Raw genomic sequence first — 25,215 nt, 5'->3', positions numbered from 1 at the left:
TCTGGTTAGCATAATCTCCCTTGACGGAGACGTGTAGGAGAACCTTGAGAGGATTACCTATGGTTCCGGGTGAACTTTTTGGAGAGGCGGCGCTGGAGGCTTTGCAACGGACAGCCCAGGCCTCTCAGACTAGACATCAGCTGGTGAGCCTTCACTGACAAGCTGCTCCTACAATTGTTCCTGGACCCTCTACTATCCATCAGCAGACCTATGCTGTGCCACCAAGCCCATTTGTGGCTCCTCGACGCCCTCTTACAAGGTCGGGCCGTTGTCGGAGTGATCGGCCCAGGACTTCACATGTGCTTCGTTCATCACAGTATGGTCACCAGCCCTCCAGGCCTTCTAGAGGCTAGAGGGGTCATAGGTGAAGCTCACAGGCCGATGATCGGTTGTTCTACCCCGGAACAGCTCCAGTACTGGGCTGCCAACATCCCAGACATGTGGGTGTTGACCACCTTATCATGGGGATACCGCCTACAGTTCCGACGCCGACCTCCTATTTTCGGCCGGGTCCGAATGACCTCCATTTCGTACCCGGCAAAGTTCGAGGCACTCAATCAAGAAATAGCAACCTTGCTGGAAAAGGATGCAATTGTACATGTAGACCCTCGACGGGGGGGAGATCTACATGTACAATTTCCCCAGGCGAATGGTTCACGACCATAGATCTGAAGGATGCTTATTTTCATGTACCGATCGCACACAGTCATTGGAAGTTACTTCGCTTTGCTTTTCAGGGGAGACATTTTCAGTTCAGGGTCCTCCCGTTTGGGCCGTCCCTATCGTCCAGGGTGTTCACTCGAGTGGTGGCAGCGGCCTTGTCTCCTCTGCAGGCTCGGGGTTTGAAGATTCTACCTTACCTTGAGGACTGGTTGATTTGTGCACCCAACCACGACCAGGTCATTCGCGACACAGAGCCTGTACTCGATCATGTGAGCCGTTTGGGTCAGTGTGTGAATATGGACAAGAACAATCTGGTCCCGACACAGGACACTTTTTTGGGGGGAATGGCCTTAAACACCACCATGGTTGCTTGCCCTTCGCCCACGAGGGTCGACAACATCATGGGGATGCTGGGTGCATTCAGAGCGGGAGAGGCCCTGCTGTTCCTGCGATGCCTCCAGTGTACCTCCGTCGGGGCTACTTTCATTACGGCCGAGGCAGATGTGGCTGAACAGCTTACAGCTGGACCCAACTCTGTTTGCACACAGACGCAAGAGGCTGCGTGTGTCTCTACTTCCTGTCTCAGTGGAGAGACAGACGTCCTACAGGGCGTTCCATTGGGGTCTCTACCGTCACGGAGGGAATTTGTGTATACAGATGCATCCTCCACGGGTTGGGGTGCAACGTGGCAAGGTCAGGTAATACAAGGGACATGGACCTTGAGTCTGATTGGGGAACACATAAATGTACTGGAGTTAATGGCTGTATACTGCACCGTTTTCTGCCAAAATTGCTAGGCAGGCATGTGCTTGTACGTTCAGACAACAAGTCAGTGGTTTACCATATAAATCACATGGGAGGGACCAGATCAGTGAATCTCACAGAGAACATGGCAGCTTCTTATGTGGGCGTCCGTCCATTTTGCCAGCCTGAGGGCAGCCTACTGGGGACGCGCGAAATCAGGTGGCAGATTTCCTCTCTCACCAGACTCTCCTGGCGGGGAAATGGAAGCTTCACCCAGAGGTGGTCTGCACCATCTGGAGGGTCTTCGGCAGGGTTGAAGTGGATCTGTTTGCTTCGTGGGAAGCGACCCATTGCCCTCTCTAGCTTCTTGACACTCCTGAGAGTACTGCAGGAGGGACACAAGCTACTGCTGGGTGCTTCATTCGGGCCAGCGAGGATCTGGTTCCCGCTTCTGCACAGACTCTGCTGCAGCTCTCCAATGCACCTTCCCGCCAGGACAGATCTCTTGTTCCAGCTGGGGGGACAGATACTGCATCCCCATCCCAATCGCCTCCAGCTTTGGCCTCTGCAGGACCCGGTGTTGCATTCTCAGAGTATGCTGGGGGAATAGGACATACGATCTGTAATGCCTGGGCACTGTCGCTGCGGCGGCTGTGCACAAATAGGTGGAAGCTATTTGAGGAATGGTGCAGGAGACATGGACAAGATGCGGTGCACTGTTCAGTCTCTGCTATCTTGGAGTTTTTACAGTAACGTTTGGATCGTGGTCTGTCGCCATCGACATTAAAGGTATATGTGGCTACAATATCTTGCTGGCACAGTGGCATGAACGGTAGCACTGTGGGCAGTGATAAGAACGTTTCCCGTTTCTTGAAAGGTGCCAGGCGGCTTCACCCACCTACACGGCCAGTGGCTCCATCATGGGATCTTTCGTTGCTCCTGGAGATTCAGGCCTAACGTTCTGGCCTAATGTCTCTTTCCTCCTTAAGGTGTTATCTTCTACAGGTAATGCCCAACCGCTCCAGTTGGCGAGGTTTGGCATGGAATCTACCACAGAACCTTTATGCCCTGTTTGCTCATTGGAGGCTTAATACAGGTTATGGCAGGTATGCGACAGTCAGAAAGTCTGTTTGTGTGTTATGCCGGTCCATGTAAGGGTCAGGCTCTTTCTACACAACGCCTGTCTCGGTGGGTTGTAGAGACCATTAAACATGCTTATGCCTCACAGGGGCAGCTGATGCCGGAAGGTGTGATATGCCATTCAACCACGGGTCTTTCTACCTCCTAGGCTGCTATGCATGGAGTTTCTCTGAACGTGATCTGTGCTACGGCCTCTTGGACCTCACCATCCACGTTTGCCACATTTTACTGGGTGAATGTAGCGGTCCCCCATCCTCTGGATGGAGTGCTACGCGAGCATCATGCTTCGCTATGAGGTAGGTTTCGCTTGACGTGGTTGTGGATTCCTTATCACCATGTTGTTACAAGTCATCCAGTGCTTGAAGCACCGCACCCGGCGTCCAGAAGGGATGAAATAGAACAAAAGTTACGTATGTAACTACAGTTCTATGAATCCCGGATGACCACCAGAGGTCTCTGTCCCTCGGAATCCTCGTGCGCTCGCGAGAAGGTTAAGGGACTGTGCTTCCGGAGTCACGTGAGTATATAGCCTCACGTGGGTCACCAGAAGGTCATAGGTGAATTTGTTGTTATTAAATCTCGACCTGCACATATGCAAGAGTGATCATTCAGTGCTTGAAGCACCGCCTCTGGCGGTCATCCGGCATTCATAGAACCGTAGTTACATACGTAACTTTCAGTTTTTGTGTTAAACATGTGTGAATGCAACAAAACACAACTCCAGGTCTGTTAGTGATGAAGAAACAACATTACAACATAGATAAAATTGCGTAATATGGGCACTTTACATGTAAATACAATACTATTCCATAGAGTTTAAAAAGTTGATTTACCACAAAATAGGAGCTTTAAAGTGTATCTGATATATGTGTTGTTTTTACCTCTGGGTCTGCGGCTGGGGGCTGATCTGGTGCTGTTTAATCCCACTGAGGATGACTGATGGTTGGGAGTAGAGCTGAGGGCTCTGTATGATGGACCTGAAACTAAAATCATTTATTGAGAAGCAATAGACAGGGCTGAGAACCTAAAGGTGCGAGCGGCATTTTAATACATACAGGTCTTCAACTAATAAATGTCACTTTAAAGAGGCTGTACTCAATGTTTATTCCATGTAATAAAGTTAAATGAATTTTGCTTCTGTACTGATATAGTGTAAAAACAGCACTTTGGGGTCAAAATGAGACTGTATGCTGTCTGCAGCTAATTATAAAGTGTTTTATTGTCTGCAAATCCGTAAGCACGCTGCTAGTTGTTTTTTGTTGTTGTTTTTTTTTACATTACTCTGATGACAAAACTCTGTGAAAAGCACTCAAACCCATCACTACGAATAATTAGGATGCAAGCAATTGTTTAGGAAAGTGAGTAAATGTGGTCTGTTTAAACTGAACTAGTTCTGGTTTCATGTTTTTCAGTAAAAGTCCAGTACAGCATCTAACCTTAAAAAGAGATCACATCAATTTACCCATTAATAAAGCTAAATAATATGGTGAAAAAATCATGACTTCAATAGAATTTAACAGCAGCTCCATGCACATGCTTTCTTTAGACTTTCCTCTTCAGCTGTTCAGTTTTTGTATAATGCTTAGTCCAATTTATCTTAGTTACGGTAATAGAGCTGAACGATTTAAGAAACATATGTAATTATGATTTTTCTAACAAGGATTGCAATGTTCGAGATATATGTTTAAACGTGGCCATGAGAATTGACAAAAAAGAACTGAACTGACAAACTAATACAAGAATCATGTGCAGTTCAGAACTTGTTTGTACAGTTCTAAACTACAGGGTTACATGTTTTTAGGCAAAATAAGACACTTTACGATTTTCTAATTACTTCCATCCAATCGATTGTATAAAGAAGTGGAATAAATGAGTGTGACGTCCAGTCAAATGAAGCTCATCGAGGCTAGCAGTTATAGGGGCCAATTTGGAGCAGAGTTCCATATTTTGAATTCCCACTGCATGCATCGTAGCAACCAAAGAGCCAATCTGGAGCGAGGCTGTTGAAGGTAACACCCCTTCCCGCCTGCACTGCTGGTTTAGCATGGAGCGGACACTTAGCAATGCTGTCAATCAAACCTGTTGCTAACGCTAGCGGGAGCAACCTCGGGGAAAGAAGGCACCTGATTTCTTTGTTATTAATGTTCATATGCTGATTTACAGAAAAATAAATAGCAAAATAAAAACCCCACGATCATATAGAGCGAGTTAATACTAACATTTTAAGACCAAAAAATGACAAGGCTCACAGCAGGAGTTACAGAGAGAGGGGCCACAGTTTTTCAAGGTAAAGTGACTTGATGCCAGAGTTGATAGAGTTGGAAGTGTGCATTTTAGCTATGTGCACAGTCTATGGTTCATCCAGAGTGTGATTTCAGTTAGGTTACAATTAATGGTCTTATATTAATGGTTAGGTTAATCTGTCAGTGAAGTTTGAATTCAGAACACGTTTGTATAAATCTCAACTACAGGCTCAGCAGGTCTGATAAGGCCCAGTGGAAACAGGATCCTTTACAGTGTCTCTTACATAAATAACCACAGCCATTGAAGTTTTTAATAGTGATTATGAAACTTGTAATGGCTATATTTCCTTTCCCTCAGATCTTACCTTGCCCGTGGCTGTCTTCCCCATTCACATTCTCGTTACCGTCTCCAGGAGTGCTGCCTCTATGTCCCGCACGGCCTCGGTCGCTTAGTCCTGGAAAAAAAATAATAAAATAAAAATTTGATAAACTGCAAATCGCAAATCAGAAAATGGCTCTTTACGAGTGACACCACACGAATACAGGAAGCGCAGTGCTGAAGCAGATTTCAAGTTGGAGTATACTCACTAGTGACCTGTTTGTCATTAAGGCATTAAACGTTATGCAGTGATGCTTTTTCTAACTTTGGTGTAAGGCAGAGTAGTGAACAAGGCCTCAGAGACATCTGTGGGTTAAATTAAGCTTAAATTCAACCAGGACGATCGCATTTCCTTTTTTAAAATTAGCCAGTCGTACAAAAAGCACTAACTCTCCTCCTTCACCCTCCCATTATGGCTACAACCCTGCTACACCATTGCCACTGCAGCAGCAGAACCATCAGCTTCTTCAGCCTCTTCTCTCATCTCCTCCTCTTCACCGACACTGGCTATGTTCAGATCTCAATTTAATAATCTTGGACGAACTTTTAGACCCACTCGTGCTCCTGTTTTTAATGTTTTATATGGATTTGTGTGCTTGTTCGTTTTGTCTGTGTTTCTGTTTGTATTATATTTTAAACAGGGTACCCATGAAAAAGAGAGTCCAAATGTTCTCATCGGGTTCCCCTGTATAAATAAAGATAAAGAAGAAAAGATGTACTCTAAGATCTGATCATCATCTGATTTCTGGAGTTATCAAATTATTGCAATGCCAGGTAAATGGTAAACTGGTCTGACTAATCTGAAATCTGCCAGATTGTTAATACCTGTGCAGGTTTTGACAGGAAAATTCTGCAAAAAAGTGCTACTAACTAATAGACTAAAAACAAAAAAGTGTCTTGCCCAAGGACGCAACGACAGCATTCATCTGTGAGAGCTTGCATCACACTGCCAACCTGTGGGTCAGTGGATCTGACTGCTCAACCAATGATATTTTATGTTGAGGGCAGGACCCGAACCAACAACCTTCTGATCAGTGGAATAAACATTCTGCCAACTGAGCCATTGTCGCTTTTTTATAACAAGTCTAGTACAGTCTCCAGTCACAGGCTAAGCACCAAAGTTTATTCATTCAATAAACTAATCACTGTATATCCTTCATGGCCTGTTTTAGCATGTCCTGGTTGAATTTGCTTATGCTAACAAAGTAGCGGTTGCTAAAATTACCTACCATTTCCAGGGATGCCTTGTAGCAGCTGACAGGTTTTAGGCTACTGTAATAAAGGATCATGGTGTTTATCTTGTTTAGTGGCAAAAGAAAAAGCCTCCATTGAGATTTTATTGTGACGAAGAGCAAACGGGGTTGGTGGCTGTTGGAAGCGCAGTATAAAACAGATCAGTTTATAGCAGCCAACTGTTTAGACTTGGGTTCAGTGTTGCAGATAAAATTGCTGCATTCTTCATCCTTAATGACAGAGGCTTCCATGGGGCCTTAGACTTTGAGACCTTAATTTTACTATTTTGTTAAATTGTACAAATATGTTTATGAAATTTCAAGAAATTTAAATTTCTTTTTAAGAAGATTAAGATAATGAAACAGAAACAGACTGTATAAAGACATGGACTGAGTGTGACGTCATCCACAGCGTCGGCTCCAGCAAATGAAGCTCATTGAGGCTAACAGTTATAGGGGCCAATTTGGAGTCAAGTTCTATATTAGGAATTCTGACAAACCCAAGAGCCAATCCAGAGCGGGACTGTTTAAGTCCCACACAGCTGGTTTAGCAGGGAGTGGGCGGTTAGCAACGCTGTCAGTCAAACCTGTTGCTGGAGTATCTGATTTGTCTGTTATTAATGTTCATATCTTGAGTTACGGACATAATAGCAAAATGAAAAACTCAGGATGATGTAGCGTGGGTTAATATGAACGTTTAAGACCAAAATGAGGCTCCCAGTAGCAGTTACAGAGAGAGGGGCCACGGTTTTCTAATGTAAAGCGAAGTCATTGAGTCGATGGAGCTGGAAGCGCACCCACGCTATTTGGAACATGGCGGCTAGCAGGTTAGCTATGTCCATCTATATATACAGTCTATGGTGTCTTACCCAAGAATGGCAGTTTGAAGCAGAGACTGAACCTCCAAACGTCTATCTAGCCACATTTAGACATTATGAGGAAGCCAAAAGTTCAATATGGAGCAGCAGTAGAGCATCTCGAGCTGAAGTGCGAAACAATTGACTGTAAATAATCTGATCTTGTTTGGCCATTTGGGGAGGAGGGGGGGCATGCAATGAGCAAAGGAGCATTTGAGCATGAAACCGTGACAAATTTGAACACTTACGAATAAAACTGGATTTCTTTCAGTTTCACCATGCATCTGTGTAGTGTCAGTGTGCAAAGTGTAAAAGTATTGGTGTATAAGGTGAAAAAAAAAAAGAAAAAAAATGAAAATGAACTAAATATTGTGGAGGTGAAGAAGTTGAGTGAGTGATGGGTGTTAGAAGCGATGAAAATTCAGAAAGGGGGATTAAAAAACGTTGCTGGTCGGAGTGGATTGGCTACAGTCGGTTGAGATGTCAGTGGAGGACCAAAATCGGAGGCGTCTAGAAAGAGAGAGAGAAGAACGAGAGGAGGAAGAAGAGGGGGAGAGAGGGGAGAGAGAGGGAGGAGGGGAAAGAGAGGGAGGAGGAGAGCAACGGGAGAGAGAGGGGTGAGGAGGAGGTGAGGGGAGGAGCTGGTTCTGGCTTTTACTGCGAAAGAATCGGAAGCGCTTTGGAGTGGGAGCTAAAGAGGAACGGAGGGGGAGGAGAGAGAAAGAGGGTGAGAGAGAAAGAGAGGGAAGAGAGAGGGGGGAGAGTGAAAGTGAGAGAGTGGCAAAAGAAGACGAGAAGAGAGAGAAAGAGGGTGAGAGAGAAAGAGAGCGAGGGGCAGGGAGGAGAGAAAGCGAGAGTGGCAAAAGAAGAGGGGAAGAGAGAGAAAGAGGGTGAGAGACAAAGAGAGGGAGGGACAGGGAGGAGAGAGAAAGCGAGAGAGAGGCAAAAGAAGATGGGAAGAGAGAGAAAGAGGGTGAGAGAAACGGGGAGGGAGGAAGCGAGAGAGTGGAAAAAAGAAGAGGTGACAAGAGAGAAAGGGTGAGAGAGAAAGAGGGAGAGGCAGGGAGGAGAGAGAAAGGGACAGGGTGAGAGTAGGAGGAGAGAGAGAAAGAGGAGGAGGGATAGAGAGATAGAGCATCGAGAGAGAAGAGGGAGACAGAAGGATAGATAGAGGGGGAAAGGGAGGGATAGGGAGAAAGGGGAATGACAGAGAGAGAGAGCAACAATAGAACAGTGGAAGAGAGAGAAAAAAGGTAATAGAAAAAGGTAGAGAAGAAGAGAAGGTGTGAGAGAGGAAAGAGAGAGCATGACAATGGGACAGAGGAAAAGAGAGAGATGGAGGAGAAGGGAGGAAGGAAGAGTGGCCGGGATAGAGGGAGGAGAGCGAGGGAAAGAGAAGGAGGGATAGAGAGGGATAAAGCAAAAGTAGCATCAGGAGAGGAAAATGGGAGCAGAGGGAAAGAGAGAAGGAGAAGAGGCAGATGTAAAGATAGATAGAGAGGGAAAATAAAGAGAAAAAGATGGATAGGAAAAAGACAGATGACAGACAGAGTTGCAACAGAACGGGCGAAGAGAGAGAAAAAAGGTGATAGGAAAAAGGAGAGAGAAAGAGAGGGGGAGATCGAGAGACAGAGAAGAGAAAGAGCATGACAACGGGAGAGGAGGAAGGAGAGAGCGATGGAGGAGAAGGGTGGAAGGAAAGTGGCAGGGATAGAGAGAGGAGAGAGAGAAAAGAGGGTGCAGAAAAAGGTAGAGAAAGAGGAGTGATGAAATGCAGAAAAAGGTAGAGAAAGAAAGAGGAGTGATGAAAGGAGAGAGAAAGACAACAGGAGAGAAGAAGGGGAAGAGTGAGGAGAAGTGGATAAATTAATGGATAGAGAGGGAGAGAAAGAGGGGAGAGAGAGATGATGGATGAGAAGATGAGTAAATGAAACAGGTTAATAATTAAATCACAGAAAATTAAACGTTTTCATGCAAAAGTTTGACAAATTGAAATTGATTAATGGAAAAAATCCAGAGTTTGGAAATGTCAAGCAGAAAAACCAACACTGACTCACTGAGAGAAACAGAGATGCGTTTACCCCGAGCCCTGTGTAATGACTCAGGCTCATTAATTATCACTTTACAATGGGGACAAGTCAGTGGGTTTTCAACTTCCTCTTTAAAAGGTGACACTTCCACCACAGTTATGCAAAAACGTATGCAACCCATCTCTGCAGTGTGTTTTACTAGTGTAGTCACAAAACCAATGTTTCAAACTCGATACTGATTCAAAGGAAATGGCTCAATATGTGGCACATAGCAAGGCATATCATAACAGAGAAATATTGCAATAAATGATAATATTGAAAGTACTTTATGCTGCTGACACAGGGCAGGAGAATCCCAGTGATGTGATTTGTTATTAAGTATTGATACTAGCTCAAATGTTTTGATACTTGGTACAGTATTTTTCGATAATTTCAATAACCCGTACTTTGGCTTTGTTCATTTTAAAAGTTTATATATGTGGCCTTGTTTTGTTCTGGATAAGGACATACACATTAATGATTTGATCTTGTTTTAATTGCATGTTTTATTTTCTTATTGTCTGTACTTGCTTTGTGCATTAAGAGCTAGCATCTGACTTCCTCCACTATTAAATTTTTTTCTATGCTAAATATAAAGTATGAAATTTATATTTAGCATAGAAAAAAAATCACCCATTACTAAATATGTTTGAAATTGAAAAACATTTTGGCATTGAAAGAGTTAAATGAGATTTTGCTTCTGAAATAAAATAATCAAAAATCCATCCCTTTTGGAGCTCATACTATTGTGACATGTTAAAACAGAAATAATTACCCAAATCACTGAAAGCAAATAAAGGCAATTTGTAACTAAAACAAACGTTATCTCTAATGCCAATATCCTGGATTCCCATATCGAACTACCCTCCATAAATATTGACCAGAACAGTTAAAACATATAGAGCCTAAAATACACAAGACATATTTGCTGGGTCAAAGGATTGTTTGCATAAATCCTTAAGACATCCCAAACCATAAAAAGGCATTCCTTGGCATAATTCAACTAGGCCGGTCACTATAATCACTATATCGTCTTATCATTCTATATATGAAACAATATGGAACTGTCTGTTTTTGGGATCAATATTTATGGTGTGTACATTTTCTTTGCACATGTGGGAAATATTTGGTTATTTTTTGGCTATATGAGAAATTACTAAATAAACTTTCTCTACTATAAATCTTATCAAACTGATCTGACTGATACAAACTAGGAAATGTCTAAAGTGTTTCATTCTGTTTTTTTTAACAATATTGTAGATTTAGAATAGTTTTTGTGGTTTAAATCTGCTCTTGGTTTTTTGCGTCAGTGGCATAAATTAGCTTAAATATTATCGTTTATTGTGACAGACACTATGCAACTTTTCCGGTTGGGAAGTTCACCACTTGCTTCTCTGCGTGGAGATGTTGTTTTGATTGTAATCGTCCGTAGTATGGCATTAATTGTACCCACTTAACTGTTATTTAATTACATGCATGTTTACTGTGAGCGAGGTTGTTTCTCCATAGATCTGACCTGTAACTTGGTCTAGTGGTGGCACCATCTAATTGTCATAGAGATGGATAAGTTCACTGCAATACTGTTGAATATTCTACACAGTGCAATTACATTTCTATGGAGACGAGCAGGTGGTTGACCTTCTGCCAGTTACACACACAAGTACATACACAAGTTACACATTGCACCTTTAATAAATATTTCACTTTTTTTAATCACACAAGCTTCAATTAGCTTTATTTTCAATACAATAAAAGCTATTTTAGGCAAATGTTTACCTCTGAAATGGAAATAACTCTGGAAATAACTGCAGGAGTTTGTTGGTGGTGGCCTGGTTTTAAAAAGATATTAAGCATGGGCAGTTTTCACAAATTATTTTGATGTAAAATACATAAAATACTGCAAAAACTAGCACCTGCAATGCGTTTCTATTGTAAAAACATTATTTGTTCAACAGTGCCCCTCTAGTTATAAACTTGGGGTTGTGCCACAAATGTCAGAATATTAATTAATTGGTTTAGTGCTACTTTGGCCCGGTTATTCCCGTTTCAGCTGTAGTTTAGTCCTTCTTAAGCTCTGGTTTAGGTCTGGCTTAAACCTGGTGTAGTCTTACTATAACTTTGTTCAGTCCTGTTTTAAGACCCGGTTCAGTCCTACTTTAGTCCTAGTTTAGTCCTGTTTTACACCTTGTTTAGTCCTGTTTTAGACCTGGTTTACTCCTGTTTTAGACCTGGTTTAGTCCTGTTTTAGACCTGGTTTAGTCCTGTTTTAGATCTAGTTTAGTCCTGTTTTAGACTTGTTTAGTCCTGTTATAGACCTGGTTTAGACCTGGTTTAGTCCTGTTTCAGACCTAGTTTAGTCCTGGTTTAGTTCTAGTTTAGACCAGGTTTAGTCCTCTTTTAGACTTGGTTTAGTCCTGTTTTAGACCTAGTTTAGTCCTGTTTTAGACCTAGTTTAGTCCTGTTTTAGACCTAGTTTAGTCCTGTTTTAGACCTAGTTTTGTCCCGTGTTAGTCCTGGTTTAGTCCTGTTTTAGACCTAGTTTAGTCCTGTTTTAGATCTAGTTTAGACCTGGTTTAGTCCTGTTTTAGACCTAGTTTAGTCCTGTTTTAGATCTAGTTTAGACCTGGTTTAGTCCTGTTTTAGACCTAGCTTAGTCCTGTTTTAGACCTAGTTTAGTCCTGTTTTAGACCTAGTTTAGTCCTGTTTTAGACCTAGTTTAGTCCTGTTTTAGATCTAGTGTTAGACCTAGTTTAGTCCTGTTTTAGACTAGTTTAGTCCTGTTTTAGACCTAGTTTAGTCCTGTTTTAGATCTAGTTAGACCTGGTTTTAGTCCTGTTTTAGACCTAGTTTAGTCCTGTTTTAGATCTAGTTTAGACCTGGTTTAGTCCTGTTTTAGACTTGGTTTAGTCCTGTTATAGACCTAGTTTAGTCCTGTTTTAGACCTAGTTTTGTCCTGTTTTAGTCCTGCTTTAGACCTGGTTTAGTCCTGTTTTAAACCTGGTTTAGTCCAGTTTTAGACCTGGTTTAGTCCTGTTTTAGACCTGATTTAGACCTGTTTTAGTACTGTTTTAGTACTGTTTTAGTACTGTTTTAGACCTGGCTTAGTTCTGATTTAGACCTGGTTTAGTCCTACATTAGCCCCGATTTAGCCCTGGTTAAGTCCTACTTTAGACCTGGTTTAGTTCTGGCTTTGATTTGGTTTAGTCCCACTTTAGCCCTGGTTTAGTCCTTGTTCAATATAGTTTGGCATATTGTGAATAATATTTGCTTGTACCTCTACTGAAGGGAGTAAGGGCAGGGCTGCGGGGTCCCAGGCTGGGTGTGTCGTTATCGGGGATACTGTTGCTGCTGTGGGTGTTGTTGATGCTGTTGCTGTGGACACTGTTGCCGTGGACACTGTTGCCGTGGACACTGTTGCCGTGGACACTGTTGCCATGGACACTGTTGCCATGGACACTGTTGCCTTGGACACTGTCATTGGAGCTGGAGGTCCGCTGGGGCACTGGAGGGGGTGTATCCGGGAGCAACAGAGGCGGAGGGGCAGGTAGAGGGATGTCGGGGGCACTTTTAGCCCTCTCTCTCTCCTTAAAACCCTCCCTCTCTCGGTCTCCTCGCTCGCGGCTCGTGTCCTTCCGTGGTTTGATCAGTTTGGCTAAAGCTTTGGCGCCGGACCACTGACTCTTCCTATAAGAGAAATTTTAAAATAGTTGATAAAATGCAGTTAAATAAATCACAAATCTGCTGTACGTAGGATGTATTTAATGGTTTTTAATGTTTGTGTTGTATCTTTACGGCTTTTTAAATTGAGCTGCATGTAAATCATACTGTTGTGTTTTTAGATAGACCATCATAGACTGTATATAAGAATGGACATAGCTAACGTGCTAACCGCCGCTTTACATTCCATAAGCTTAGGCTTCTGCCTGTTCCGTTTCAGACTTTGTGTACTTTGATATGCTTTTGTGGAATTAAGACAGAAAAAAAAAATGTCTGAAACAAATAAAGATGATAAAGATAAAGATAACATTCGGAAATTGTCATTCTCTGTAATTGCTGCAGTCTTAAAATGTTCATATTAACCTGCTCTACTTGATCCTGGTATTTTCTTTTGCTATTGTGTCTGTAAATCAAGATATGAACATTAATAACAGACAAATCAGTCGCTTCCCACTAGCGTTAGCAACAGGTTTGATTGAAAGCATTGCTAAACGGCGGTGCAGACAGGAAGGGGCACTACCGTCAACATCCTCGCTTTGGATTGGCTCTTTGATTGCTATGATACTTGCGATATGGAATTTGTCCCTATAACTGCTAGCCTTGATGAGCTCCATTTAACTGGAGCTGAATGCTGTGGGTGACGTCACACTCACTTAGTCCACTTCTTTATACAGTTTGTGACCATTTTACCATCTGAAAATTGACTGAAATATGGATAATTGTACACTGTTAATTAACTGAAATATGTAAATGAACTTATTGCCTTGAAATTATAGTATATAACTATGCATTCATGTATTTGTGAGACGAGTGAGTACAAAACACAATACTGTACAAAAACTTAAAAATGTTATAAAATTTCTCTTCTAAAAAGTATTTTAAGAATGCAATATAAATATTGCATCCAGACATTTCCAGTGGTAAAAAGTTTCAGATTTTAAAATTGTAGTATAAACTAGTAATATTGATTAACTTAACTTTTAATAACTTTTTATTCCCAAGTTGGTGAGTCTTACTTTTTGGGCGTGGGATCATAGAATTTGTACTGGGTCCATGATCTTTTTCCTCCAGTTTCTCTTTTTGTCGCCGGAGAGCGTTCAGCTTATCACTGAGACAGAAAAGACATTTAACATCTACTCGTATTTAAAATAATCGCATTTCTATATTGGTGTGGATGTATGCAGAGCGTTGGATGGTTACATGTATAGCTTCTGCTCCTGGTGGTACAGCTCTTTGCTCTCCATGCTCCGCTCCAGTAGAGTGTGGTTCTGTTGGCTCAGCAGGTTGATCTGACTAAGGAGGTGGTGGTTTTCCTCCTCCAAGTTTCCTTTAAGTCGACTCAAGAGCTTAAAAACACACAAAAACAAATGGTCAAATGAAAACAGTTTTGTGATATTGACATTCCTGTTAAAATCAGCGGTGAGATGGACTTATTTGGGTTAGACTCCCTAATGTCCAGGCCTCTTTTCAGCTAAGGACAGCAGCTAATTACAGATGTTCTCTAATATGCACGATCCCATTCAAATAAATACATGTGGGTTTAAATACCTTACGCCTCACTTCAGCATTTACATTAGAGTGTGAATTGTTGGATTTTATTATTTACTACATTCATATTTCTATATATTCACTTGCATCATGCAACTGTTGTAATTAATTCTTTTGTCTTGTATATTTCTTTCTTAATGAGGCACATTATCTTGCTTTTGCATGAATCGTGCTTTATAAAGAACAACAGTGGTTTAGTGGTTAGAGCACTCATCCACGCAAAGGAAAGGTTAGATGTTTGATTCCTGTCAATGTGCCCTTTGGCAAGACGCATTGCTTAGTATGAATGTGGTGTTGTGTGTGTGCGAGCGCTGGTGGCCAATGCTGCAAAGTGCCAGCGTTACTTCTGCAAAGGGCAGCTGTGACTACAATAGTGGTTTACCTCCAGTGAATGTGGAGCCCTGCCTGCAAAACTGTGTTAAATCCCTCTTACCTCACAGTGGTTGTCCAGTTTGGTCATGGTCAGGTCCAATCCTTTGGTGCTGCTCCATTAAAGAGTCGTATCATGGACATCCACTGGCCCGCCTCCGTCTGCGCCGCGCTCAGAGAAGTCTTTAACTCCAAGACCCTCTGCTGAAGACCATCACTCTGCTCCAGCTGATGGGTCTGGCTTGCTGTCATCCTACAGGTCAGGAGAGGTATTACAACAATTAAGAAGAACATTAAAGAGCCTGTATGTGATTTTGAACCATGAGTGAAGAATATGTTTACACACATTCGCATTTGTTTTTTATTACATTGAAAAAAAACAAAAAAAAAACAAATAATCATGCATACAGAATATTAATCTTAATTTTAAAATGTTCTGATCAATATAAATGTAATTTATGTATATTATATCTTAGATTATTTCACTTGTTTTAAAATAATTTTGCTTGAAATATAGTCTGCCAATGAAGCAATTTTTTACTCTAAAATAACTAAGATGTAATCTAAACAATTCAAAAATCTCTTAAAAAGAAGTCACAATATTTTAGTGCAATAAGTAATAGGATTGAAAACTAAAAAAAGAAATAAGATTCTGAATTAAAGTAATTAAACTCTATTTTGCAGAGTATTTTTTCATTGGTAAGACTTGAGTGAAACTGGGGTAATTACCGATCCATTTCATTTTTGAGCTGCAGATTTTCTTGTACTAAAAGTCGATTCTTCTGAACTTCTTGGCTGAGCTCCTCCTTCTCCTTCTGCCCTTGTCCCTCCTGTTTTTCCCATATGTCCTTCTGCTGCAGCAACACACAGTACCTACAAAACACACCAGAGGTTCAGTGTTAAGATGTATATTAAAAATCCCTTTATATTTAATCTGTTATTCCCCAAGAGGGCGATAACACTCACACACACCTGGACTCAAACTGCTAAGGGTTCAGTGCAATGCCCCAAATGTTTACCTTCTATATGGGATTAGGTAAATATAGTAGGTGGCTTGGGAACCCTCATATCACAGAAAGGAGTGAATCCATTGAAACGGTGAAGCAAAATGTACAAATCAATATAGAAATAAGTAAGTATTGTACAGTGTGCTTGAGGAGAAACAAAGCACAAACAACGTAATATATATTTTCGTGTCATCTGATAAATAGAAATTTCTCAGTAGAAACATGTTCACAGTGTAAATGACCCTGAGAACAAAGATTAAAATCAAACTGTGAAAGATTCATTTATGACACTGTCCTGGTCATATGCTTTAGCCCACAGTGTTTTGTTAAAAGGGCTTACACTATGCCTGGGTCATAACTTTTCCTGTTTGTTTTTGTGTGTAGGCAGCACGGTGGCTGAGTGGCAATACTCATGCCTCACAGAAGAAGGTTTGGTTCGATCCCCGGGTCGCCCAGGCCTTTCTGTGTGGAGTTTTTCATGTTTCTCCCCATGTCTGGATGGGTTTCCTCCGGGTACCCCGGTTTCCTCCATCAACCAAAACATGAACACCCTTCGAGACAACTGTTGTTGTGATTTTGGGTGTTACAAAAATAGATGAATTGAATTGAAGAACTTAGACAAATATATATGCAATAGAAAAATACCTATCTGGCCCAAGTTATCAGAAAGGGCGTATGCAATAGTACCAGCAAAACACCTGCAGAGGGCGCTAGTCTTGCATCTCTCAGGCAGAAAGAAAGACTGCTTCAGTAAATTTATGCAGCCTTTTTAAAAGATAGTAAAAGATAATGCAACTTTATTAGAGAATGCTTGTCACCATGGAGATGAGAGATATAATACATCCCAGTTATCAGGTATTTATTATTATAGACACATTTGGGTGTTTGGGGTCACTGAATTAAGATGGTGTGATGTAGAGCAGTACAGGGGGGTGTTTGATAAAGATGCAACATGTTAACATGATTAAAGCATTGATGAGTAAATTCTGCATAGTCCCTTTAAAGTGCTCATAAACTGTATATATAGCAGCTGTGTTCTAAATAGAAAGTGATCATGGGTGTGATTTCGGCTCCATCAGCTCTGGCTCCAACTCACTTTACATTGAAAATTTGTCACTCCTCTCTCTGTAACTGCCACAGTGAGAGTCAACATTTTGGTTTTAAATGTTCGTATTAACCCGCTCTACATGATCCTGTTTTTTTTTTTATTTCACTATTGTGTCCGTAAATCAATATATGGACATTAATAAGAGACAAATCAGGGACCTTCTTTCCCTGCCGTTGCTCCTGCTAGCGTTAGCAACAGGTTTGATTGACAGAGTTGCTAAGTGCCTGCTCCCTACTAAACCAGGGGTGCGAGCTGGAGGGGGCGTTACCTCCAACAGCCTCGCTCCAGATTGGTTCTTTGGTTGCTATGATACTCATGGTCAGAGCTCCAGATATGGAACAGCTCAAATTTCTCCCCATAACTGCTGCCTCAAACACTATGGGTGACGTCGCACTCATTTAGTGCACTGCTTGAGTGCAGTCTATGAGTGCACATGACAAAAGTTTTCATGTTTTTGTAATTGTTACTTGGTTTGGTGGGATAGTAACTCATTTTTACATCAGTTAAGCAGTTTGTGGGAAAGAGTTGGAAAAAAAATTCAAGAAGTAGCAGTGATTTCTAAAACAGAAACACACAACACTGAAAACTCCATCTAAAATGTAAAAACAATTTACGCACAAGGAAGGCATTTTTCTGACAGATTCTCTGGTTGCACTCACTTATTGTGTAGAGCCCTGTGCTCGCTCTCTAGCGCCCTCTGCTTGCCCTTGAGTGCCGCATGTTGGCTGATCAGAGCCTCGTACTCATGCGCTTGTCTCTCGTGAACGTTCATCAGTCTCTCATGGTCACTCAGGACGCTCTCTCTCCCTTTCCACGCCTCCTCCCTCTGCCTCTGCCAAGACTCCACTTCCGCTTCCAGAGCTGTCACCTGACCCTGCAGCACGGCATTCTGGGCCATGAGAGAGGCACTCTGAGAGGAGAGGGTTGAGTTCTCCACCTGGAACATACAGACACAGAGTTTAAGATGCTAAACTGTGAGCATTTACCTAGCCAAAACAGTGAAACCCTCAACTTTAAAGACAAGAATATACAAAACACAGCTGAAAATAATCAAGTTTCAATACAATATTACAAAGGCTTTTGTGTGTCTGCATCATGAATTTGACTTTTACCTTTAGTTTACAATATTTACAATTTTGTTGTGGGAAGGAATACAAGTATACTGTATTTACATTTTAGTAGTAGAGACTAAGATGAATAAAAATAAAAATTCTCTTCCATCTGAAAATAAAACACAAGATGTTGACTGGGGTTTATAACTACAATGTCCATCTCATTTTAGACCTGGTTTAGCTCGACTAAAGCTTAATATGATAGTTGGAAAGCCACATACTGTTAGGTGGCATTTGGTGTGAAAAGTTTAAGAACCACTGCTCTATATGATATAATGCCTCCTCAGGCCCTGTTTAAATCAGTAGGTGCAGACATTACAGGCATGACTTTTAATGATACGTCTGATGTGAATCGTTCCTCTTCACCTGCAGTTTGGCGGTCTGAGTGTGCAGGCCTGAGTTCTGCTCCTGTAGTGTGCTGGTGTGACGTTGTAGAGTTGAGATCTGGTTGTTCAGAGAATTATTCTGATTTTCCAACTGTTTGAGCTGCTCCTTTAACAGACTGCTCTCTGTCTGCAGCGAGGCATTCTGAAATTTAACACAAATTAGTACACAGTTTAAATAAGTTAAAAAAATTGACAACATCTTGAGACAGAAACCTACATTCTTCTCCACATCGATCAGGTGATCTTTAATTCGCAGCAGTTCTGCAGTGGCCGACCCTTGACCCCGGTCGTTTCCTGAGTGTTTCTGGGAATTGTGGTTTTGTTCCTGCTCCTGCTTGAGTGATAATGTTTGCCGAACCTAAAAATGCACCACAGTTATTGTTACAGCAGAAATTTAACAATAACTACTTTGGGTTAAATTCAGAATTGAAATCTTGATTTCTTTAGTTTAGTTTAAAGGTGCACTATGTAACTTTTCTTGTGGAGGGTTTACTACCTTTTATCTCCATGAAGATGTTATTGCTTTGCTCATAATGTTGCAGTTATTGGTATAAAAAAATACCTTGAAAAACATGCATTCTTACTGTGAGTGGGGTCGTCTCTCCGCAGATCTGATGTGTAACTTGACCTAGTGGGGTAACTTGCTTGTCTCCATGGAGATAGATAATTGTAATGTCATACTGTAGAACATTCCCAGCAAAGCAACATCTCCATGGAGACAAGCAGCTGGTGGACCCTCCACTAGAAAAGTTACATATTGCACCTTTAAATGTATTTACTTTTAAATTTTTTATATATGATTTATTTAATTACAAATTTTAAATATATTTTCTTTTCGTCAAAATTGTCCAGATTGCCAGATTATTACAATTTTGTGTTCATTCAAGTATGTATATGTTTATTACTATACTGGCAGTTTTGCTATTAGTGCTTTTAGACCTGACTGCAGCTTTTGACACAGTTGACCACTCAACTCTTTTAAACCGTCTTGAATATTGTGTGGGTGTCAGGGGGACAGCCCTGGACTGGTTTAGGTCGTACCTAACAGGGCGGTCCTTCACAGTCAGGCTGGGGGACTCTACCTCATCCTTCACCCCACTTGTGAGCGGAGTCCCCCAAGGTTCAATTCTGGGGCCTATTCTTTTTGCACTTTATCTTCTCCCGCTTGCGGACATTTTTAAAAGACATGGCCTTTTATATCATTTTTACGCAGATGATTGCCAGATTTATTTACCAATTTCTAAAAAAGACAACTGCTCCCTGACACCCCTACTCGACTGTCTATGTGACGTCAAGGCTTGGTTGGCCCAAAACTTTTTAAAATTGAATGAAGCAAAGACCGAGGTTATACTGTTTGGCTCTGGCAGTACCCTCACGGACGTGGGACCTCTTCAAAATTATGTGCGTCCCACAGTCACCAACCTTGGCGTCACCATAGACAGCGATTTTAAATTTGACAAGCATATTAATGGCGTTTTAAAATCTAGTTTTTATCATCTGCGGCTTTTATCCAAAGTCAAACCGTTTTTATCTTTTAAACTTTTTGAACAAGTCGTGCACGCTTTTATTTCTTCGCGCCTGGACTACTGCAATGCACTTTATTCTGGCATTTCACAAAACTCGCTTTACCGACTGCAGTTAGTCCAAAACTCTGCTGCACGACTTTTAACAGGAACCAAAAAACACGATCATATCACACCAATTCTTGCGTCTTTGCACTGGCTTCCTGTTAATTTTAGAGTTGATTTTAAGATTTTATTGTTTGTTTTTAAAGCTTTGAATGGTCTGGCCCCAGATTACATCTCAGACCTCATCAAAATTTACACCCCGGTGCGCGCTCTGAGGTCTGAGGGCCAGCTCCAGCTCGTGGTCCCTAAGACCAGACTTAAAACCAGAGGGGACAGGGCCTTTTCTGTGGTTGGACCTAAACTGTGGAACGCCCTGCCCCCCCACGTTCAAACAGCTCCCACTGTAGAGTGTTTTAAGTCTCGTCTTAAGACCCACTTTTATTCTCTGGCTTTTAACACTGCGTGAGTTGTGTGGTCCTCTGTGTTTTTCTTTTCTTTTATTTATTTTTATGTGTTTTATTGATTTTATTTTATTTTTATGTCACTTTGTCTCTGTGCAGCACTTTGGAAACAATTTGTTTATGAAATGTGCTATATAAATAAAGTGGATTGGATTGGATTGGATAAAGACGTCAGAAATATAATGCAACAAGACAAACAAGTTAAATACCACAGGTGTTTATCATGAAAGTATTAAGTTGTATTAAGTTGTCGAAGCTACTCAGAAATCAAGATTTATATTTAGTAATACAGGTGATTCAACTAATCAATATACTGTGTACCCCTCTTGCCATGAGTTTCAAAATTATGACCGATGCCATGGTGATTAACAAGTAAAGAGTAAATATATCTTTTGAATGTGAAAGTCCTCAAAAAATTGCATATAACAGGAAGCAGAAATACAAGAATATAAATAATGCCTTGATCACATGGTAGACTTATATAGGGTCATAATCAGTTGTATAGAGTTATATAGTTATAATGAGTTGTTCTCACAGTGTTGAGTTCCGAGCGCAGAGACGCGTTCAAACTGTGGCTCTCCTCCAGTTTCTTTTCCAAACTCGATATTTTTTCCTCTTTTAGTTTCATCGTTTGTTGGACTGTTTCCTCCAAACGGGACTCCAGCAGCTGGTACCTGCTGATATTCACATGCAAAAGAACTGGGTCACACACAAACCTATTTATACACAGAAAACAGTTTTAACAAATCATATGAGAAAATTATGGGCTAGATTCTGATTTTTTGTTTTTGTTTATGTTCATATTGAGGCTGGGATGCTTCACAGTCTGATATGATATAAATGGCTTAAAAATTATATTTGAAGAGTTCATTTGCAGAAACAGATAAATGCCATATGAAAAACTCATTGGAGGCTTGTAGTTTACTCTTAGCATAGTCATATTTTCAAAAGCCAAATGTTGTTTTCATAAAGATTTTCATATTATACAAAAAGCATTATGACAAAAGTTATTACCTTAACAAAGCACAGAACCCATCCAGACTAAATAAAATAAAACAAAATAATAAATAATGGGTAAATAAAAATAAAAACGAAGCAAAAATATAGGAAACCATATGTATTTTACTGCTATCTGAATATTAATTGAAGGGAATGTCAAGTAATAAAGCTTTTTAGATGCATTATATAATTCATATATCATATCAAAACATAATAATTCATATATCCTTTGAATATTGTCATGTAACCACCATTTTTATACTGAATGCATATATTCTTTGAATGTTGTATCCTTTTGAAGGTTGTTTAACAAGCACTATTTTATACTAAAGTTTGAGCACGGGTTTGATATACTAACACTGAAACTATTCATTAAAGTTGTATCCTTTTGAGGTATGCCTAACAAGCACCATATTCTAACACTGAAACTATTCACTCATTATAACAGTCCTACTTTAAAGGCAACATTGTGAGATGTGAATTGTGGGAGACAGTGGGTGCTTTCCACAGACTCCCATACAGAGATAAGGCTGCCGGAGTAGACTCAAGGCCGGAAAAACAGACGGGTGCGGCTCGGAGAGGTGAACGAGGCTGGAAGGAGGGATTCAAGGCATCTACCTTCTCAACAATATTTGCATATTCATGTTGCATGTTACATTTTTGTCTTTGGGGCCAGGGAAAGGCAGACAGAGCCTGCTGCACATACGAGGGATAGATCATTTGACCCCGGGTACTGTATTAGATTGTAACTGTCAGGGGAATAAACTTTTGAGATTTGAATTGACCGAATCCAGTCGTCATTTTGATAGAACACACCTAACATAATCCATCCATTCTTGATAAAATCCACTTCACATTATTGTGAAAAGAAAAACAGCTTTTGTCAATTTTTCAAAACTGAGATAGGTTTTTGCTATTAAACTTTTCAATTTCAGAATATCACGATCATTTATATCTTTTAACTCACTTCAATTGTTAAGTAAAATTATTTTGAGAAACCACTTCATTTGCACTTTTTATCTCAAAATGGTGTATTTTTTTTCTCTAATCTTGTACAAAACTGACAGACCTGCCAGAGCACATTTTGGTACATATAGCTTGAACGGATTGTACTGTATTGTTACAGGATCTCCATGTCCAGAGATCCGGTCGTCGAGGCCCCCGCCTTCGACTGCCGCCCAGATCTTCATGCACCGGCCCCTTACGGATCCTCTTGCGGGTGGTGGGTCCACATGAGGACGGCTCCACGTCACTCCTTCGGGCTAAGCGCGGCCGGGCCCCGTGGGGAAAGGCCCGGCCACCGGGCACGGCGCTCGCTGTCGAGCACCCACCCCAGGCCTGGCTCCAGGGTGGAGCCCCGGTAACGCCGGTCCGAGCAACGTAGTTTGCCTTGTTGTACTCTTTTCATAAGGGGCTTCTGAAGCGCTCTTAGTCTGTCCCGTCTCCCTGGACCTGTTTGCCATGGGTGACCCTACCAGGGGCATGAAGCCCCCGACAACATAGCTCCCAGGATCATTCGGGCACTCAAACCCCTCCACCACGTTAAGGTGGCGGTTTAGGGAGGGGCAGATCTGACAGGCGGATCGGTGCAGCGTCTGCAGTGATGCGGTCGCTGTATCGGTCCATTGTGGTGAAGAAGGAGCTGAGCCGGAAGGCGAAGCTCTCGATTTACCGGTCAATCTACGTTCCTACCCTCACCTATGGTCATGAGCTCTGGGTAATGACCGAAAGGACAAGGTCACGGATACAAGCGGCCGAAATGGGTTTCCTCCGCAGAGTGGCTGGGTGCACCCTTAGGGATAGGGTGAGGAGCTCAGTCACACGGGAGGAGCTCGGAGTAGAGCCGCTGCTCCTACACGTTGAGAAGAGCCAGCTGAGGTGGCTCGGGCATCTGCTCAGGATGCCTCCTGGACGCCTCCCTAGGGAGGTGTTCTGGGCATGTCCCACCGGGAGGAGGCCCAGGACACGCTGGAGGGACTATGTTTCTCGGCTGGCCTGGAAACGCCTTGGGATCCCACCGGAGGAGCTGAAGGACGTGTCTGGGGTGAGGGAAGTCTGGGAGTCCCTGCTTAGACTGCTGCCCCCGCGACCCGGCCCCGGATAAGCGGAAGAAAATGGATGGATGGATGGATGTTACAGGATCCCCAAATAAAATATATTGACTTGTCATTATTTGTTCTAACATTTATTATTCAATTTCCAATCATAAACATGGGAGTGGGAAATATACAACAGTGACAATACCTGATAACACCTAATATAAAGAAGTGGACTAAGTGAGTGTGATGTCACTTAATGTTCAGCTCTAGTTAAATGAAGATCATCGAGGCTAGCAGTTATAGGGGCAAATTTGGAGCCAAGTTGCATATTACGAATTCCAATTGTAAATATCGTAGCAACCAAAGAGCCAATCAAGAGTGAGGCTGTTGAAGGTAACGGCCCTTGCTCCTGCACTGCTGGTTTAAAGAGCCAATAATAAATACATTAAACATATAAACAAGAGCTAATAATAAATACATTGCATAAATACCTGTCCTCCATCGTGTGCTCCTGCTGCAGAAGTTTCTCTCGGTTCAGTCCAATCTTCTCCAGTTCTTCGTTGAGACGCTCCAGCTCCACGTTCTGCTGCTGAAAATTTAGCTTCTCAGACACCAACTCCTAAGTGTGTGAAAATCAAAACAAAGTTCTGCATTTTAATTAGGTTCAAGAAGGTGAGAAAAATATACACTATATATATCCTTTACTGGCATGAAGAGGTACTGATTATTAACTTGGTACCCTTAACTTCAACTACACAAAGACTCAACGAGAACTAAACCTGGACTGGTACATTGGAACATTTAGATGATTACTAGAGATCGATTGCTATGTAGGCCTGTCACAGTAACATGTTTTGAAGACAATTATATCACTGAAGTAAATATAGATGATAAATGATAATATTGAACCTAATTTATGATATAGTTACTGACACAAAAACCCAAGAGCAGATTTAAACTACAAAAACTATTCTAAATCTGCAATATTGTTAAAAAACATAAGCTGCAATAAATAAACAGCAGAATGAAAAACTTTCATTCTTAGTTTGCATCTGTAATGAGTCACTGAAGTTATTAATTCAACCTTTTATGGCTTAAATCTTAAATATAGCCAAAAAATAACCAAAAATTTCCCAGTGGTACAAAGGAAAAAATACACACAGTATATATTAAGTCCAAAAAATACTGTTCCAGCTTTCATATACTGAACCATAAGTTGATATAGTAATTGCTGTGACAATAATCTTGGGTGATGCCGATTGTTTGGAATCAAAAGAAACCTAAAGAAGCCCAAAAATATCGAAGGAGGTTATCGGCCGACATGTACGACCAATTTTGATTATTTTTGCCTAAATGATGTCATTTAAAATGACTTCAAACTCCATCAAAGCCCTTTTAACAACACACTTGTAAGAGACCTGTGTAGTTAAGTTTTGTGTTTTGTCTCTTCATAGTAGTGTTACGATAAAGTTTTGTGTGTCTTTTTTAGGCATGAGATCGACCAAAACAAAATATCCCCCCTGCTGAAGATTGAAGGCCGATAGCCGATACACTAAAAAGCCCAAATATCATTC

At 41.4% G+C, this 25,215-nt stretch overlaps 1 protein-coding gene across 1 annotated transcript in view; it reads right to left on the bottom strand.

The window, feature by feature from the left end:
• The window catches only part of ccdc88c (coiled-coil domain containing 88C), an 83,077-nt gene that overhangs the window by 13,034 nt on the left and 44,828 nt on the right, over positions 1–25,215 (bottom strand). Inside the window, 15 exon segments of the mRNA XM_055231209.1 lie at positions 3,429–3,530; positions 5,156–5,245; positions 12,602–13,011; positions 14,061–14,101; positions 14,104–14,152; positions 14,245–14,390; positions 15,026–15,067; positions 15,069–15,095; positions 15,097–15,214; positions 15,691–15,834; positions 17,736–18,013; positions 18,555–18,716; positions 18,792–18,932; positions 21,139–21,277; positions 24,133–24,260. Of these exon segments, the coding sequence (XP_055087184.1) occupies positions 3,429–3,530; positions 5,156–5,245; positions 12,602–13,011; positions 14,061–14,101; positions 14,104–14,152; positions 14,245–14,390; positions 15,026–15,067; positions 15,069–15,095; positions 15,097–15,214; positions 15,691–15,834; positions 17,736–18,013; positions 18,555–18,716; positions 18,792–18,932; positions 21,139–21,277; positions 24,133–24,260 (2,017 nt within the window).

Source organism: Periophthalmus magnuspinnatus, chromosome 22, assembly GCF_009829125.3.
Source record: "Periophthalmus magnuspinnatus isolate fPerMag1 chromosome 22, fPerMag1.2.pri, whole genome shotgun sequence".
Taxonomy (NCBI): Eukaryota; Metazoa; Chordata; class Actinopteri; order Gobiiformes; family Gobiidae; genus Periophthalmus; species Periophthalmus magnuspinnatus.
Note: the sequence above shows the minus strand (reverse complement) of the source record. Positions and strands in the feature narration are given on the sequence as shown.